This window comes from Desarmillaria tabescens, assembly GCF_030435595.1.
Source record: "Desarmillaria tabescens strain CCBAS 213 chromosome Unknown EV420scaffold_31, whole genome shotgun sequence".
Lineage (NCBI taxonomy): Eukaryota > Fungi > Basidiomycota > Agaricomycetes > Agaricales > Physalacriaceae > Desarmillaria > Desarmillaria tabescens.
This window is the reverse complement of record NW_026848330.1, coordinates 110,259-125,596: the sequence shown is the minus strand read 5'-3', so window position 1 is coordinate 125,596 and position 15,338 is coordinate 110,259. Positions and strand designations below refer to the sequence as shown.

The 15,338-nt window shown below is 49.2% G+C and overlaps 6 protein-coding genes across 6 annotated transcripts; 4 read left to right on the top strand and 2 right to left on the bottom strand.

Annotated features, from left to right (window-relative positions):
- The first annotated feature begins 684 nt into the window (after nt 1-684).
- Nucleotides 685-2,650, top strand: EV420DRAFT_1749910 (NADP-specific glutamate dehydrogenase). The gene is made up of 7 exons (XM_060480303.1): nt 685-822; nt 874-1,038; nt 1,103-1,349; nt 1,436-1,602; nt 1,653-1,926; nt 1,983-2,320; nt 2,372-2,650. Exons 1-7 carry the CDS (start codon nt 796-798, stop codon nt 2,507-2,509), a joined length of 1,356 nt encoding a protein of 451 aa, XP_060327930.1. The 5' UTR covers nt 685-795; the 3' UTR covers nt 2,510-2,650.
- Nucleotides 2,651-4,446: 1,796 nt separating this feature from the next.
- On the bottom strand, nt 4,447-6,317 carry EV420DRAFT_1558825 (WD40-repeat-containing domain protein). The gene is made up of 7 exons (XM_060473756.1): nt 6,127-6,317; nt 6,016-6,076; nt 5,726-5,971; nt 5,308-5,667; nt 4,922-5,259; nt 4,834-4,869; nt 4,447-4,778 (listed from the first exon to the last, which is right to left on the bottom strand). The coding sequence occupies exons 1-7, from the start codon at nt 6,228-6,230 to the stop codon at nt 4,619-4,621; spliced, it is 1,305 nt and encodes a 434-aa protein (XP_060327929.1). The 5' UTR covers nt 6,231-6,317; the 3' UTR covers nt 4,447-4,618.
- Nucleotides 6,318-6,411: 94 nt separating this feature from the next.
- On the bottom strand, nt 6,412-8,902 carry EV420DRAFT_1337341 (CTP synthase). Its single transcript, XM_060468885.1, has 9 exons — nt 8,746-8,902; nt 8,580-8,687; nt 8,395-8,531; nt 8,207-8,341; nt 7,573-8,160; nt 7,429-7,517; nt 7,223-7,380; nt 6,869-7,171; nt 6,412-6,819 (listed from the first exon to the last, which is right to left on the bottom strand). Exons 1-9 carry the CDS (start codon nt 8,801-8,803, stop codon nt 6,584-6,586), a joined length of 1,812 nt encoding a protein of 603 aa, XP_060327928.1. The 5' UTR covers nt 8,804-8,902; the 3' UTR covers nt 6,412-6,583.
- Nucleotides 8,903-8,938: 36 nt separating this feature from the next.
- On the top strand, nt 8,939-10,389 carry EV420DRAFT_691640 (uncharacterized protein). The gene is made up of 3 exons (XM_060483106.1): nt 8,939-9,004; nt 9,058-9,820; nt 9,868-10,389. Exons 2-3 carry the CDS (start codon nt 9,064-9,066, stop codon nt 10,056-10,058), a joined length of 948 nt encoding a protein of 315 aa, XP_060327927.1. The 5' UTR covers nt 8,939-9,004; nt 9,058-9,063; the 3' UTR covers nt 10,059-10,389.
- Nucleotides 10,359-12,010, top strand: EV420DRAFT_1558815 (26S proteasome regulatory complex, ATPase RPT6). The gene is made up of 7 exons (XM_060473755.1): nt 10,359-10,586; nt 10,643-10,762; nt 10,813-11,424; nt 11,475-11,584; nt 11,636-11,729; nt 11,779-11,846; nt 11,900-12,010. Exons 1-7 carry the CDS (start codon nt 10,439-10,441, stop codon nt 11,951-11,953), a joined length of 1,206 nt encoding a protein of 401 aa, XP_060327926.1. The 5' UTR covers nt 10,359-10,438; the 3' UTR covers nt 11,954-12,010.
- A 178-nt stretch (nt 12,011-12,188) lies between these two features.
- EV420DRAFT_691604 (uncharacterized protein) lies at nt 12,189-15,030 on the top strand. Its single transcript, XM_060483105.1, has 6 exons — nt 12,189-13,133; nt 13,181-13,657; nt 13,711-13,773; nt 13,827-13,873; nt 13,921-14,290; nt 14,354-15,030. Exons 1-6 carry the CDS (start codon nt 12,493-12,495, stop codon nt 14,919-14,921), a joined length of 2,166 nt encoding a protein of 721 aa, XP_060327925.1. The 5' UTR covers nt 12,189-12,492; the 3' UTR covers nt 14,922-15,030.
- The last annotated feature ends 308 nt before the right edge of the window (nt 15,031-15,338 follow it).

Below are 15,338 nucleotides of genomic sequence, written 5' to 3'. Positions count from 1 at the left end.
ATCGATCACTGTAGTTGGATCCGGACTGAACATATGGAGCGGCCTGTGTTTCCATTTTCCTCGAACTTTTACATCACATATTCGTCATGTAATAGAACTTCCTTCATTCCTTCTGTTTATTTACAACGACTCCAACTCCGACATGTAACATGCGTATAGAATAAAGTAACTCCAAAGGGGTCCATGTCCAAAGTTACCCTTTTATCCCGCTTCCCGTCGATCGACGGCAAGCGCAGAAGAATGGGCGGATGTCTTATATCGATATGTACGCAGCGGCTAGTTACATTCAATCAGCAGTAGACCTACTGTCGCCGAAAGTCGGGATGAGAAAATGGAGGAGCTAAACCTAGTCGTGGGCATTACGAACATTCAAAAGCCGTGGCCATCAGGATCCACATGCAAGACCAAAGGGTACCTGTAGGCCGCATCAGTCCCGATGCCAATTATGAACTAGGCAAGGACGAGCAGTAGGCGAGAATTCACGGAAAGCAGGCGAGACAGAGCGACATGCTGAACCCACGAGCCGTGGCCAAAGCGTCAATAAATTCCAAATGCATCTCGAGCTGACTGGACTGGAAAAAGAGGCACAAAAGTCCTTTAAAAAGAAGCGCGATAAGATCCCACCACGTGATGTTCATCTTATCTTCACCGCGCGCGTCTATTTTTTCTTCCGCACCATGCTGTCGCGTCGGCATGCGGAACGCCCTGGCAAACGATCTCGGTCGATAAATCCGCTTGACAGGTCTATATATTCCAGTCAACATCAGGAATGGAGCTCCTCACTACCCATCCAACATGCCTTCTGAACCCGAATTCGAACAGGTCCTCTTTTTTCTTTTCTTTTCTTTGAGCGTTAATTAATTGCGGATACAGGCTCTCGGAGAGCTCACGCTCAGTATTGGCCCCTTCCTCGCAGCCAACCCATCCTACCAAAAGGCCTTTGATATCATCCAAATCCCCGAACGAGTACTTCAATTCCGTGTTGTATGGGAAGATGACCAGGGACAAGCACAAGTGAACCGTGGATTCCGTGTTCAGGTACTACCAAATTACTTTACATATCGCTACCTCAACTCACATATTTCCCCCTTCCCCCTCCCAGTACAACTCTGCTCTGGGTCCCTACAAGGGCGGCCTGCGCCTTCACCCCTCTGTCAATCTCTCCATCCTCAAGTTCCTTGGGTTCGAGCAGACATTCAAGAACGCTCTCACAGGGCTTAGCATGGGAGGAGGCAAGGGGGGCTCCGATTTCGATCCTAAAGGAAAGAGCGACGCAGAGATAAGACGATTCTGCGTGGCCTTCATGTCCGAGCTATTTAGGCATATCGGGCAGGATACGGATGTTCCTGGTAAGCACCAACTGTCAAGTCTAACCTATTGAATACAGTGACTCACTTATTCCTTATCTTCCCCTACTTTACCGGTACCCCTTTAGCTGGCGATATCGGTACCGGTGCACGCGAAATTGGATTCCTCTTCGGTGCGTACAAGAGACTACGCAACGAATTCGTCGGTGTCCTCACTGGAAAGGGCGCACACTGGGGCGGGTCCTTCATCCGGCCCGAAGCTACCGGTTACGGTCTTATCTACTACGTCGAGCATGTATGTAACTTCTCACCTAACCGACCCTATCTCCTCCTGATGCCCCACAGATGATCCCCCTGGCATGCCCAGAATACCCCCTCACGTCACCCACCACTCTTGTTGCCATCTCCGGTGCAGGCAACGTCGCCCAGTTCACCGCCCTCAAGGTCATCGAACTTGGCGCGACCGTCGTTTCCCTCTCCGACTCGAGGGGTGCACTCATCGCTGAAGAAGGATTCTCAAAGGAGGTCATTGAGAAGATCGGCTCTCTCAAGCTCAAGGGAGGCTATTTGGAGTCGTACGCCGAATTCGCGAGTGAAGAGAAGTACAAGTACTACCCCGGTGCGTTGTCTTACTAGTGTCCTTCTTACACCTCAAACTAACGGGGTGTGAAACAGGTCAACGTCCATGGACACTACTCCCCAAAGTACACATCGCACTCCCAGGCGCAACCCAGAACGAAGTATCGCGCGAAGAGGCCGAGGCACTCGTCAAGGCAGGTGTTCGGGTCGTCGCCGAGGGATCTAACATGGGCTGCACGGCCGAAGCCATCGAGGTCTTCGAAACCTCTCGCAGACAGGGCGCTGGCGGAGTCTGGTACGCACCCGGGAAGGCCTCGAACTGCGGTGGTGTGGCTGTCTCTGGTCTTGAAATGGCACAGAACAGCCAGAGATTGACTTGGTCACCTGCTGAGGTTGATGAGAAGTTGAAGGGAATTATGGGAAGCTGCTTTGAGGTGCGGTTTTTGTTCCTCTTCTTTTTTTTCGTTTAATTGATGAGCATTTAGACTTGCTTGAGCGCTGGAACCAAGTGGAGTGGCGAAGAACTGACGGAGGGTGTACTCCCCAGTCTGCTCTACGGAGCGAACGTCGCCGGGTTCATCAAGGTCGCTAACGCGATGAAGGAGCAAGGAGAGTGGTGGTAAGGATCTGAGAGGATACCTTGTACATAAAAGTTATTTAACGCGCGAAAGCCTACCTGATTTGTCTTGTATATAGTAATTAGTAGGCATGAAATATTTAATGGGATTGGTTCTTGGTCATTGGGTTATGACATTCTCAACGGGGGACTGGAAATCTTACATGTTCTACAGCTATTTACATAAATAAATATCGACAGTAACGCGCTTCTTTTACGAGCGGAGCGAGCAATCTGAACTTCGTCATAACCTTCAACTTGCGACAAAGATTTAAGCGGTTTAAGGCTCTTTCGGTGATCTCTGACTGCTTTTCATGCCTTGAATGTCTCAAAACCTGGGTTTATGACAAAGTCTGATGTTTCTGTTCTTATATCAAAAGTACCATAGACTGTTAACCTGTATGCAAACAGCTGTGATTGAATTCATCACGCAGTTTGTATAATATTGACTCCGTCATACACCAGGCTTTTAGATGAGTTTATAGAATCGTCACTCGTTTAACCGATCGTCCGTACGAACTTCAAGACGATCGATCGGTTTACAAGTTATGCATTTATGCCTGGTTCATCTGTTTTATGGCAAAGTCCGATCTGATCCTTCTACAAAATCATCGAAGACGATCAACGTTTCGATATCTATACACATTTCCAACGCCAGGCATTCTGACTGCTGTATAGCGTACTTATTCCCTTTCGCAAAAGAGACTCGTCTGCAGATCTTCCAGAAAAGGATATACATAAAGCTTCTTTTCTCGGTCCTCCACGTTATCACCGCCGAGATATCAGGTTAAGACACCATCGGAACACCCTTGGACGACCGAGCAGTGTCTGCATCATAAGTATATATTTTTCCAGGGCAACTTCAAGGGTTGATCACCGTGCCTGTTAAGCATTTCCGGCAACATACTACATTACCGATATACCACGCACATTTTGGTATTCGGTTGTTCTGAATTTGACCAGGTCCCTCCTGCACCAACGAGAGTCTTCTTTCTTTCCCAGATTTTGATACTTGAATGCTCCGCAATTGAGCTACATATATTTCCTGCCTGTAAGAAAAGAATAACTCTTAGGTCCTTAAAAACCAGAGAAAGATACCGAGAACCGGGTTTTGATATTTGAATGCGACGAGCTGTTCCATTCAATATTGGAATTCAACTCTTGGCTCTTTCAAGTATCGTATCGAGGAAGGGCGTCGTCGGAACGCCGGACCAGGGAGCGGGTGCACTTGATATCCCTGCCAAATGCTATACAGAGCACTACCAAGATATCTACCCATCCTTGGAATCTCGAGACTGACCCTAGTTGATTCCCGTGAAGCTCCTCGGGAGTCGGGACAATGAACAAATGTTAAGCGCCGTTATTCAAGTTCTTGTGGAGAGCTAAGGGCGGCAAGTATGTTAATGCTTCACAATTCCGCGGTGCTTGTGGATAAAGGTGCATCCGCCGTCTGAATTTAGTCTGACGTCGCCGGTGTTCAGGAACTGACTCTTGCTGACCAAAAGAGAAGGAAACTCGATACGTGTGCTTGGAAACGCAACCAGAGGTAGGAGTCCGACAACGATAATTCAGCATCTCAATTTTCCAATAAGGTCTTGAAAAGAATCCACATACGTTTTACAGGCCCTATCATTAGCGGTCAGCCGACAATCGCACCGTTTACTCTCCCACTGAATATTCTGAATATCCACGTTATCGTCTGCCAGCTGTCGGAAACATCAGTTGAGATACGCTTACCCATGGAACATGCAGAACGGACCGAATTTTGACTGTGGAACTCCCCGCGCTCGAGATTAATCTGTGGCTTGATGACGGGAGAAGTGTCCCTTCCGATAAGCTGTGGAGACCATCCCGTCCCCCGAGTCACCGAGATGTTCTCTCCGTGGCTTGCAAACATACGGGTCGTATTTTCCTCAGATTCGACCAGTGATATGAGAAATCAACATCAGTATTCACAATCTTTTGCAACCATTCTTCTCTCGGGTACAATTCTCCTTGACGACTGACTTTCAGTATTGATATTATTGTCAAAGATTAGGAACGGATCATAACTGTAGGCAATTGAGCATTTAGCGGAATCAAAAAGATGAGAGCTAAAATGATCTCGACTCTATTATCATGAATGCATCTCCACATCCTTGTCCTCGCCCTGAGTTTTGTCCTCCGCCTCCGCCTGTTCAACTCCGATGCTCCCCGCGGGTCGCCATATGCTGCCTCCTGAGGTAGCCTTCCACAATCGTATGCGTCCATCATTACCAGCCGATGAGAGAACAGTCCTACGGAAAGAAACGTATTAATGATTGATTCGAAACCACATGGAATAGATCTCACCCCGTTACATTCCATTCCACACGACCCACGGAAGACCTGGAAATATGTCAGCAAGAGAAGAACAAGGAGATGATGACCGCCGGCTAACTTGTGCTGATCAAAATCAGCCACGATCGTGGCGGACCACCGATTTCCTTCATCGGAGTCCACGGCATCCTCGTCGCCGGTTTCGGGTTCTTCGATAGAGGGTTTCACTTTCCAGATTCTCACACGCCCATCGCGTCCTCCGGTCGCGATGAGATGGTACGATCTACCGCATGAAGGAGCCCACGCGACCGAGGTGATAGCAAACGGAGTCGGATGTTCTGCTTCTGTCTGGCCGGGTGTCGCAGAAGGCTCAGCGGATGGTGTGCCGTTCTGGGCAGCAGGCGAGGGATCCAGTACAAGGATAGTTGCTGGTCTTCGGGAAGGTGAGAGTTGAATGATCTACAATGTGTCAACTTAAATTGGAGTAGAAAGAGAATGAGGCCGCACCTTGACCACTCCGCTGACGCCACAGCTGGTCGCCAGGACCTCTCCCCAATACCTGTCTTTACACCAAGAGACACACCAACCACCGTCTGCCTCTCTGTTGCCTCCCCCAGGCCTAGTTTGGCTTGTAGATTGCTGTTGAAGAAGGGCTTGAGCGACGAGAGGTGCCGGAGCTCCTTCTGCACTAGAACTTGTTTGTGTTGGCGTCGCGACAGCAGCTGTATGCGCTCGGGAAAGGAAAGAAGGAGAGGACGACGTCGGCACAGTGTTCACATCGATTTCTTCTGCCAGCTGCCAGGGAGACCCAGAAGGAGATTCGTAGTATTCGTAAATTCTCAGAAAATTATCGGACGCTATCGTTGCCTGAAGCACGTTGTTTGTGAGTTTCTTAAGCGAGGAGAATACCAATAGCAAGACTCACCAATTTCAGCCCAAAATGATGAGGTGCAAATTCCACGGCCCGCACGGTCCCTCGAGCTTCATGAAGGATCCCCTTTTCCACCCATCGAGACGAGGACGGTCCTGCTTGGGAAGCAGCTGCGCCGTTCAGCTCGCTGACGAGGACCTGTTCCCATACTTTGACGGTACGATCAAACGAGGAAGATGCAATTATGGATCCGAATTCGGGATGTGCCCAGCTGACTTTGGATACCGCGGCATCATGCGCCTAAACGCGTAAATTTTGGGTACAGCTGGTTAGGAAGAACGCACCTTCCAGTCATCCTCGACGGACCATGTCCCGTTCTGCTCATCGAGCTGCCATATTTTGATTCTGCAAGTAAGGGATAAGAAGAGAAGATGGTAGGACGCGGTTCAGCCGACCTTTGGTCCAAACTACAAGTAGCTAGGCGGAGGCCATAAAAGTCGTATGTAGCATCAGTGACGAGGTCGGCATGGGCACTTTGAATCAGTCCTGTCTGTATCATGGTGTCGGGATATCAACGATGAAGCCACTGGTGGTGGTCGCAGGAAAGAAGGTTAAGCAACCTCGACGCGAAATTTGGCACGTGCCGTGGCACAACAAGTAGTTAATTTGTTGATTTTCATCCTTCAGAAGTCAGAAATGGTATTTCTCTGTCATTATTTAATTATTTCATAGAAAATAATGATACACTATTACATAATAAAGCTACAGAAAACATGGGTGGTGCGGATGATACAGGCTGGACAATGAGTTAGAGCAGACGTTACTAAGGATACATGGATAGCGTGCACTTAAATGTATAGCAGACATGCGTAGATGTGTAAGTAGCAAAAAAAAATTCTTTCCGAATCTCGTCTATGCAACACCGTTCGCACCATTGACAGCCGGGGCCCCATGACGGAGCGCAGCCTCAGCTACCATCGACTCCTCGGGATGAGGAGGCTTAAAGTTCGCTTGCTGGAACGCCAACTGCTCCACCAGCACATGACGACCAGACGACGCCGCCACAAAACCGAGGAACGGAGGCGACGGGTTAAGTGGTCGTGAACAGAATTCCGGATGCGCTTGGAGTCCAACGAAATATGGATGATCTACGCAAGCCTCAGAACTAGCAACGAAAGCCGAAACATGGAGACATACCAGGAAGCTCGCAAATCTGCATTCGTTCTGCCTTCTCATCTTTACCGCTGAAAACCAGACCACTGGACGCGAGTTTGTCGACCCATTCTGGGTTTACTTCATATCTGTGCCTGTGTCGTTCCCAGATTTTTCCCGAGCCGCCGTAGAGCTTCCGAACCTTGGACCAGGTTTCGGTACCAGGTTCGAATACAGTCGGCCGCAGTCCTAGTCGCATTGTTCCACCCATATGTGTCGTCGAAATCTCCGGCATGAAGATAATAGCAGGGAACTTAGTTTCCTTGTTGAATTCAGCCGAGGTAGCCTCTGTTGGGATATATTAGGAGAAGTAAGACGCAGCCATTGTACGCTACTTACCGGGAATGTTCAAAACGTTACGGGACCATTCAATGACGGCTAGTTGGAAACCAAGACAGATTCCGAGGAAGGGAATGTGTTGCTCCCGAGCATACTTGATAGCCATCATCATGCCTTCCGTTCCACGCTCGCCAAAACCACCAGGGACAAGGATACCTCTGCATAGAGGTCAGTCAGTGACCAACACAGAAGAGATAATATCATACCCTGCACCGACAACCGCGCGCCACGCATCATGATATTTCGCCGGATTCGAATCCTGCGTCTCAGGCTCAAGATCCGAGGATTCGACCCACTAAATAATGAGTATAAGAAGCACGTTTGTCCTACTTTTAGAAAGATAAACGCACCGTGAGATTAAGCTTTCGGTGGACTCGGAATGCCGAATGTTCCAAAGCCTTGATAACAGACATGTAGGAGTCTTTGAGGTCGGTATACTTGCCCACGAGGACAATCTGCACAGAATCGAATAGTCGCTCTTGCCCGGTAGTCAGGTCTCTCCACCGCTTTTCCAAGGACACGCCATGTTGTAACATGTTCGGAGTGATGTTGATACTATCCAGATCTAGCCGCTTTCGAAGGTAGTCTAGGATACCTTGCGATTGCAATAGAAGCGGGACGTGATAAACTGAAGAAACATTATGTACACCGAAGACTTGTTCGGCAGCCACATGACAGAACATAGATATCTTCTCCTTCGTCGCGGGAAGAAGCGGATCCGAAGCAAGCAGCCGGCACGCGATGAGGTCGGCAAGGAGACCCAGACCACGTAGCGAATGAATCGTTGTCTGGGTAGGTTTTGTTTTCTGTTCACCATGCATGTCGGGCACGAGCGAAACATGAATGAGGGCGAAGTTTTTGTGTCCAACTCGGAATTGGAATTGTCGCATGGCTTCGACAAAGGGAGCCGACTCGATATCTCCAACAGTACCTCCGAGCTATGTATTGATAAGAAAAAGGCAGTCTGCGAGAGAGGACGCGTACTTCGACAATGCAGACGTCCGGCTCCTCTCCGGAGTCATCGACTGGTATCTTGGATACCCGTTCAATCCAGTCTTGAATCGCGTTCGTTACGTGGGGTACAATCTGTACGGTCTTGCCGAGGTACTCTCCTTTTCTCTGCAACGTGTTTCGTCAGAAAATGCACAGGTAAGACATATCGACGCGCCTACCTCTTTTTCTATGACTTCTCTATAAATCTTGCCGGTCGTTATGTTGTTGTCGCGTGAAAGGGTGACATCAAGATATCGTTCGTAATTTCCTAAATCTAGATCGACCTCGCCGCCGTCATTCAAAACGTACACCTCGCCTGAGAAGGATATCAGTACATGATATGGCAACCGCGACCCTGGCTCACCGTGTTCTGTCGGTCGCATGGTGCCAGCATCGATGTTCATGTAAGGATCTATCTTGATGGCTGTCACCTTGAGCCCAAGAGTCTTGAGGAGGAGGCCCGTCGACGACGCTGTCCGAGAGAGAGCATATTCAGTGCAGAACGAAGCAGCCGATGAGGATCGTGGTACCGATAACGCCCTTCCCGATTCCACTGATCACACCTCCCGAGACGACGATGTACTTCATACTAGATATTGAGGTCCACGCTGTCGGGAAGATGGGGAGGAAGGAAAAGGTATGAGAGCTGTGAATCAATAATTTCAATTAAATTTTTTTGGCGGAGGTTGTTGGCAAGCAACGGCAAGCAGGGACACTGCCACAGATCGAACTTGACCAGTGACTCCCAACACGGTTAGACACGAAGACGGAAAAGCGCGAGGCCTCGAGGTATCATATCGTAAATTCAATAATTTGTGGTTTCCTTTTAATTTTATTACCAGTAGGGAATGTACAGCTTCAAATTGGCTCAGCCATTGCGGCAGTTGCTACAAAGTTCGAGCTGCGTACGACATAACCTATCCTGCCCGCATCGCCGATACATATCGGTATTCCTTTCCAACGAACCAGGAAGTAGTAAACCGGTGAAAGTGAAACATCCCCCACTCACGACCCTTGACCCTCGATCTCTCTCACCTCACGACTTCCGCGACGTATCCAACCAACAAGTCTTCCTTTTTCCTGGCGTCAAAAGAACATTTATTCACTATGAACGTAAACGAAGATCAGGGAAGAGCTTCTACATTCCTTTCCCAGAAAAAACCGCAGGTTATTTGTATTACTGGACACATCCCAACCTACCACCTACCTCGGGGCAGATTCGGTTTCGTATAATGAACACCAGCGATCCGCAAAGCTTCAATAGCGGAAGAGATTTCTGTCTCCCCTCGGGGACTCCATGGTACATATCCCTGGCATACCTCTCCGGAAAGAAGAGCTTCCAAGGCGTTTGCGATATCCTAGTGCGAGATGGGCTCGTCGTGCGCGACACGATTGAACAGCTACGCCCGTTTTCGGAGACCGTGGGACACATGCCGCGACAGGCAACTCTTCTCACGTCGCCGGACGAGATATTTCCCTTGTGCCTCCCGCAGGTCACTCCCGTAATATATCTTGCTGCTGGGAAGGTGAAACGAGCCCAAAGGTTGCTTTTTAGACTTAAACAGAACGAAGAAATATCAAAATTAGTAGAGCCTGGAAAGCAAGGTATGCATCGGATTGTTTCAAAGGGGATTCTGTCTCACATCCTGCAGTCCTCGCTCTTGTGAAGTTTGAGTTTCCCCGGAAGTATGCAAGAAATTCCTGGTATCCAGACTTCCGTATAGTTGGCGTCTACGCGAATGATAGGCTTATTACGACTGGGGCACCTTCATTGATAAAAACTCATTCAATTTATCCTCGTTCTGAGTTCGTAGCTTGGTGCAAGGAGTTCCAGCAGACATAAAATCCAATGCGAGGTAGTCACATTACGTGTAATTTCTCAAATGGGTTCTCAAGACTGTACTCAAGGTTACCATTCGCAGGCTGTTTGTTCTACCACAAGCCCAGATCGTCGGATTCCACCGCAAACATGGTCAGCTTGTACCTTGTACCAGTACTGCTAAAACGATAGAAAATATCTGCACAGGATAAATTACACGTACTGTTGAAATTCTGAGATTTAGCTTCATGCTGCGACGTATATGTACCGTCTACAAAGCAATAAGAATAAAAGAAAGTCTGCTTTCGGGCCGGATTACCGTGTCACATCATGACCAAAGGTGACAGTAGCGTGACGGGACGCGTAAGTCCACGCTAGCTTTTCCTTTTCCTGTTCCGACGACAATGCCCGTGACCACCAAGACGACAGTGATCCCTGGGGGGGTCAAGCCCTATTACCAAGCCAAAATCGAGACCGCAGAGCTGACGATAAGTCAGAAAACCCAGAATTTGCGACGGTTAGAGGCACAACGAAATGCTCTCAATGCTCGAGGTAAGGAATACCGCTGTCTGTGGTTACGAGAGGCTAATGCACATTTTCTTTGGTAGTGCGACTGCTGCGTGAAGAGCTGCAGCTACTGCATGAGCCAGGTAGCTACGTGGGCGAGGTGGTGAAAGTGATGGGCAAGAATAAGGTCCTTGTGAAAGTGCAGCCGGAAGGCAAATACAGTACGCCAATGCTTCACTATTACCTTTTATTTCTCTCATTAAGCATCCAGTTGTCGACCTCGACTCGGAAATCGACGTCAACCAGCTCAAAGCTTCTCTCCGTATCGCTCTCCGCTCCGACTCGTACACCATCCACAAAATTCTCCCTAACAAAGTCGACCCGCTAGTTTCGCTCATGATGGTCGAGAAAGTCCCAGATAGCACATACGAGATGGTCGGAGGTCTCGACAAACAGATTAAAGAGATCAAGGAAGTTATCGAACTCCCGGTGAAGCATCCAGAACTGTTCGAGTCGTTGGGTATCGCTCAGCCGAAGGGTGTCCTCTTGTACGGTCCTCCAGGAACAGGCAAGACCCTCTTGGCTCGAGCAGTAGCGCACCATACGGACTGCAAGTTCATCAGGGTCAGTGGTAGCGAACTGGTGCAGAAGTACATTGGTGAGGGTAGTCGGATGGTGCGAGAGCTATTCGTCATGGCTCGAGAGCATGCGCCAAGTATCATCTTCATGGACGAGATCGACTCCATCGGTAGTTCCAGAGGAGACAGCGGTAGTGGTGGCGGAGACTCGGAGGTCCAGAGAACGATGTTGGAGTTGTTAAACCAGCTGGACGGTTTCGAGTCGACCAAGAACATTAAGGTCATCATGGCTACTAACCGGATAGGTGTGTAGTGCGCACCATTGACATGGCCATGTACTGACCTGGATCTTCAGACATCTTGGACTCTGCGTTGCTCCGGCCAGGTCGAATAGATCGGAAGATCGAATTCCCTCCTCCCGGCCCTGAAGCGCGTGTCGCTATTCTTCGTATTCATTCCCGTAAGGTGAGAAGGCGGACCCACCTCCGTCACGGCGTTTTCCTTACCCTGAAGTAGATGTCCTTACAACGTGGTATAAATTTACGTGCGCTGGCAGAGAAAATGGGGCAGTGTTCAGGTGCAGAGGTGCGCGGTATATGCACGGAAGCTGGTAGGTTTTTCATTCTCCCTTCGCGCTCGTTCACACTAGCGCTCCGTAGGTATGTACGCTCTCCGGGAACGACGGCAGCATGTTACACAGGAGGACTTTGAATTTGCTGTTGCTAAGGTTTGTGAAAGCGTTCCAGTCACCTGCGTTGCTAAATCATGCTTGTACAACAGGTTTTGAAGAAGAACCAAGAAGGAAACACATCCGTCAGCAAGCTGTTCTCGTAGACTTTGCGGTAATAATTTATATGATTGCTTTCGACACCGTAAGGGCCTCCATGTTAGCATTGACTGAAGCAAGTGATGGGGCTTCGACCTCAGCGACTGAGAAGGCTGAATACGGTTACTCCGGCGCGACTACCACGTGCTTTGACTTTCCTCAACATCTTCACCTCTTCACGACTCCTGTCAAAATTCACGTCACCGGGTTTTGGGTGGGAGTAGTCGCGTCGTCGTTATCTTCACAGCCCTCTGTGGCACGCCATTTATCGACTCTGCTGACTTGCTTGAATCATACAGTGTCCTTGCAGGTAGATGAATCCTCCGTGCATTCCGTTTGGCATGTCATGAAGCGAAAAGGTCTTTGCTTTCAGGGGATGAACCTGAACGAGGATCTGGGAACTTACGTCAAAGCGTGTAGTCCTCGAGGCCGGAGGAACGGATGAATATGGTACGAAAGGGTCCTTATCATTCCCACACGGCGCTTATAGAGAGGATTCTTAAAGAGGGTAAGGTAAGAATCCTTCGTTTCGCGTTTCTCCCCCACCATGGTTTTGCCTATCTGCGACAGACTACTCTCTGCAGGATCGTGTAGAGATCCTGCTTGTCACGCGAATCATAACGTATCCACATGTGATTTGTGTCGACTAGTATTTCCTTCTACCGATGCCTACACCAGTCATTTGTCGCAGAAAGAACACAAGGACGCCCTCCAAGAGCAAGGCTCAAATTGGTTTTTCTGTTATCTGTGCGATTTACACTATTCCGGTCGCGTTGCTTTTGACCTTCATATCAAATCTTTACTCCACATTCGTCGAGCGAAGGAGGCAGGCGTCAGCCCAAATATTTCGGCACAGCAGTCGGAGGTTATCCCGGGGCACAGGCTGTGCACGTTTTGTAACCAACAAATCCCCGAGCAGACGTGGCCTCGACATGTCGCGACTGACAAACACAAGAGTAAAGAGCAGTTTGCCGTGTTTTCCGTCGTCCTGGAGCAGGCGGAGAGAGACAAGCATGGAGTCACGGTGAAAGGGGAGCTCGACTTCAAGGTTGTCAAAAAAGCATCTGCTAGCCAAGGTGTCAAGATTTCCACCCTCATCGAGACTGCGGTCCCAAGCGCAAATATCAAGCTCGTCAAGACGCAGCTCGCGTCTTTGAAGGGAATGAAGGGAAAAATGAGGCCTACTCCGTGCGTCGTTGTTCTGAACCTGTTGTGACACCATTGACGCCAATTAGATTTTCCGTCACAGTTAATCGGGTAGTGTTGAAAGCAGGAAGCCCAATTAGTCTTACCGTCACTGCTAAACAAACTCAGGCTGGCAGGGCAGACGACCGTTTGGATTTGGTCTTCGAGGACCTCAATCTTCACACCCAGTTCCTTATAGCTCGCCCCATTCATTTGATCGTCGGCAGCAAGGCCGACTACAAAGCTCTCAAGCCTAAATCCGCTTATGTCTCTAGAGAGCGGACCACCCGCCATCCTGAGCTAAATATCGTTGAAGGCGTACGGCCACCTGCGTTAACAGTCATTCCTTATTCTATTACTTTGCCTTTCGCCGATATTCCTAAACCTCTCTTGGACACTATTTCTTCGGGGACCGTCTCTGAAATCACGAAGAAGCTCAAGGACCTGTTCTTACCGCCGAGCATTGACACAAGCTCATACGGGCGGTTCTATCAGGTCTTGTTATGGGTTGAGGAACACAAGCAATCGTATGTTTTCTCCTTCTGTTACCGCTGGCTGAAGGCTGAAGTAGTCGCTCAAGCTACGACCTCCATGGTTATGATATCAAGAACGCTACAGTTACTCGTCGTAACCAATACTATGAGTTCGTGTTCACTGTGTTCCTTTGCATATACACACTTACTTGTGTTATCTTAGTCTTTCCGTGCCAGGGTTAGCTGAGAAGCGTCCAAGCGTGTTAATTGGTGCGAATTCACCTCAACGGTCTTAACGTGGTGCTGACAATTCCTAGGCGATAACATTCTGGTACGGAAGAAGGACGCTCCAGAGGGTCATTGGTTCTCTGGCGGGGTTCACGGTGTCATGCTAGAAACCGTTGGCTTACGCTTCAGTCCCAAATTCCAAGTGTCTCCGTCCGATCGTTTACACGTCAGATTCAAGTTGAACCGGATTCCTCTTCGGCGTCAGCACCAAGCGCTAGAGACGGCCTTCGCGCCAGGGCGTCTGCTTCTCCCAGTGGCAGCACACATCTTGCAGCCATCTCCCGCCGTCCCATGGACCGCCATCAACCCATTAATCGACACAAATGCAAGACAGCGCCAGGCTGTTGACTGTATCATTCGTCGACGACCTGGGACCGTTCCGTTTGTGATCTTTGGCCCGTGAGTGTTGTGTCTTGTAACAGTTTGAAAGTGAAGAGCTTACAATTCCTGTTTGTGATCTAGTCCTGGCACCGGAAAAACTGTGACAGTTGTAGAAGCCATCTTACAAATCTTGCGAACTAATCCTAATGCCCGAGTCCTCGCCTGCGCGCCAAGCAACTCTGCTGGCGATCTCATCGCCCAACGGCTAAAGGCATTAAGCAATGACAAGCTCTTCCGGTTTTACGCCCCGTCCCGACCCAAAATCGCTGTTCCCGCGGATCTCCAGCCATACACATTCATGAAGTCTGAGCATTATGCTCTTCCAGACTGCCAGAGGGTCACGCAATTCAAAGTGATAGTGGCAACGTGTGTGTCTGCCGCGGTGTTCTTCAATACTGGGGTACAGCGGGGACACTTTACACATATTTTCATCGATGAAGCTGGCCGGGCAACAGAACCTGAGGCGATGATTTCTGTAAAGACAATGGCGGACAATAAGACCACTGTTGTGTTGTCGGGCGATCCTAAACAGCTCGGACCCGTCATCCGGTCGGCTATCGCTAGGAACTTCGGACTGGACACCAGCTATATCGAACATCTGATGCAGAGAGACATCTACGATGAGGTCGGGGGACATGGTAAATCGTGAGTCTTCTCTATTCTTTTGAGGTCGCACTCATTCTAGTGTTTCTTTGTAGGGTTGTCAAACTTACCCAAAACTTCCGTTCGCACTCTGCGATCCTCAAATTTCCTAACGAGCGCTTCTACAAGGGTGATCTCCAACCATGTGCTGATCCTAAAAGCGTCGGTGTGTTCATTGGATCAGACCACCTTGAGGCTAAGGACTTCCCTATCGTCTTCCATGCTATGGCCGGCCAAGATGATCGCGAGGCATCTTCACCGTCATTCTTTAACATCGACGAAGTGTCAGAGGTGAAGACCAAGGTCGAGGAACTCCTAGGTGATAAGAGGTTGAAGCTCAGTCAGTCGTCCTTACTTTATATTGAGTGATGCCTAATGGATCGTTTAGCTGTCGACGATATCGATGTTATTGCACCTTACCATG

Excerpts from the sequence above, each read along its gene's own strand:
- EV420DRAFT_691604 (XM_060483105.1), top strand. The coding sequence starts at position 12,493 with ATGGTTTTGCCTATCTGCGACAGACTACTCTCTGCAGGATCGTGTAGA. Across the intron at positions 13,874-13,920 it reads GCGTCCAAGCGTGTTAATTG|GCGATAACATTCTGGTACGG; the intron begins GTGCGAATTCAC and ends GACAATTCCTAG. Across the intron at positions 14,291-14,353 it reads CCGTTTGTGATCTTTGGCCC|TCCTGGCACCGGAAAAACTG; the intron begins GTGAGTGTTGTG and ends TTTGTGATCTAG.
- EV420DRAFT_1558825 (XM_060473756.1), bottom strand. The coding sequence starts at position 6,230 with ATGATACAGACAGGACTGATTCAAAGTGCCCATGCCGACCTCGTCACT. Across the intron at positions 6,077-6,126 it reads ACTTGTAGTTTGGACCAAAG|AATCAAAATATGGCAGCTCG; the intron begins GTCGGCTGAACC and ends CCTTACTTGCAG. Across the intron at positions 4,870-4,921 it reads GCTGATTTTGATCAGCACAA|GTCTTCCGTGGGTCGTGTGG; the intron begins GTTAGCCGGCGG and ends ACATATTTCCAG.
- EV420DRAFT_1337341 (XM_060468885.1), bottom strand. The coding sequence starts at position 8,803 with ATGAAGTACATCGTCGTCTCGGGAGGTGTGATCAGTGGAATCGGGAAG. Across the intron at positions 8,342-8,394 it reads GAGAAGTCATAGAAAAAGAG|AGAAAAGGAGAGTACCTCGG; the intron begins GTAGGCGCGTCG and ends AACACGTTGCAG. Across the intron at positions 7,518-7,572 it reads ACCGAAAGCTTAATCTCACG|TGGGTCGAATCCTCGGATCT; the intron begins GTGCGTTTATCT and ends CTCATTATTTAG.
- EV420DRAFT_691640 (XM_060483106.1), top strand. The coding sequence starts at position 9,064 with ATGTACAGCTTCAAATTGGCTCAGCCATTGCGGCAGTTGCTACAAAGT. Across the intron at positions 9,821-9,867 it reads AGTAGAGCCTGGAAAGCAAG|TCCTCGCTCTTGTGAAGTTT; the intron begins GTATGCATCGGA and ends CACATCCTGCAG.
- EV420DRAFT_1749910 (XM_060480303.1), top strand. The coding sequence starts at position 796 with ATGCCTTCTGAACCCGAATTCGAACAG. Across the intron at positions 823-873 it reads CTGAACCCGAATTCGAACAG|GCTCTCGGAGAGCTCACGCT; the intron begins GTCCTCTTTTTT and ends TTGCGGATACAG. Across the intron at positions 1,350-1,435 it reads GCAGGATACGGATGTTCCTG|CTGGCGATATCGGTACCGGT; the intron begins GTAAGCACCAAC and ends GTACCCCTTTAG.
- EV420DRAFT_1558815 (XM_060473755.1), top strand. The coding sequence starts at position 10,439 with ATGCCCGTGACCACCAAGACGACAGTGATCCCTGGGGGGGTCAAGCCC. Across the intron at positions 10,587-10,642 it reads AAATGCTCTCAATGCTCGAG|TGCGACTGCTGCGTGAAGAG; the intron begins GTAAGGAATACC and ends TTTCTTTGGTAG. Across the intron at positions 11,730-11,778 it reads CGGTATATGCACGGAAGCTG|GTATGTACGCTCTCCGGGAA; the intron begins GTAGGTTTTTCA and ends AGCGCTCCGTAG.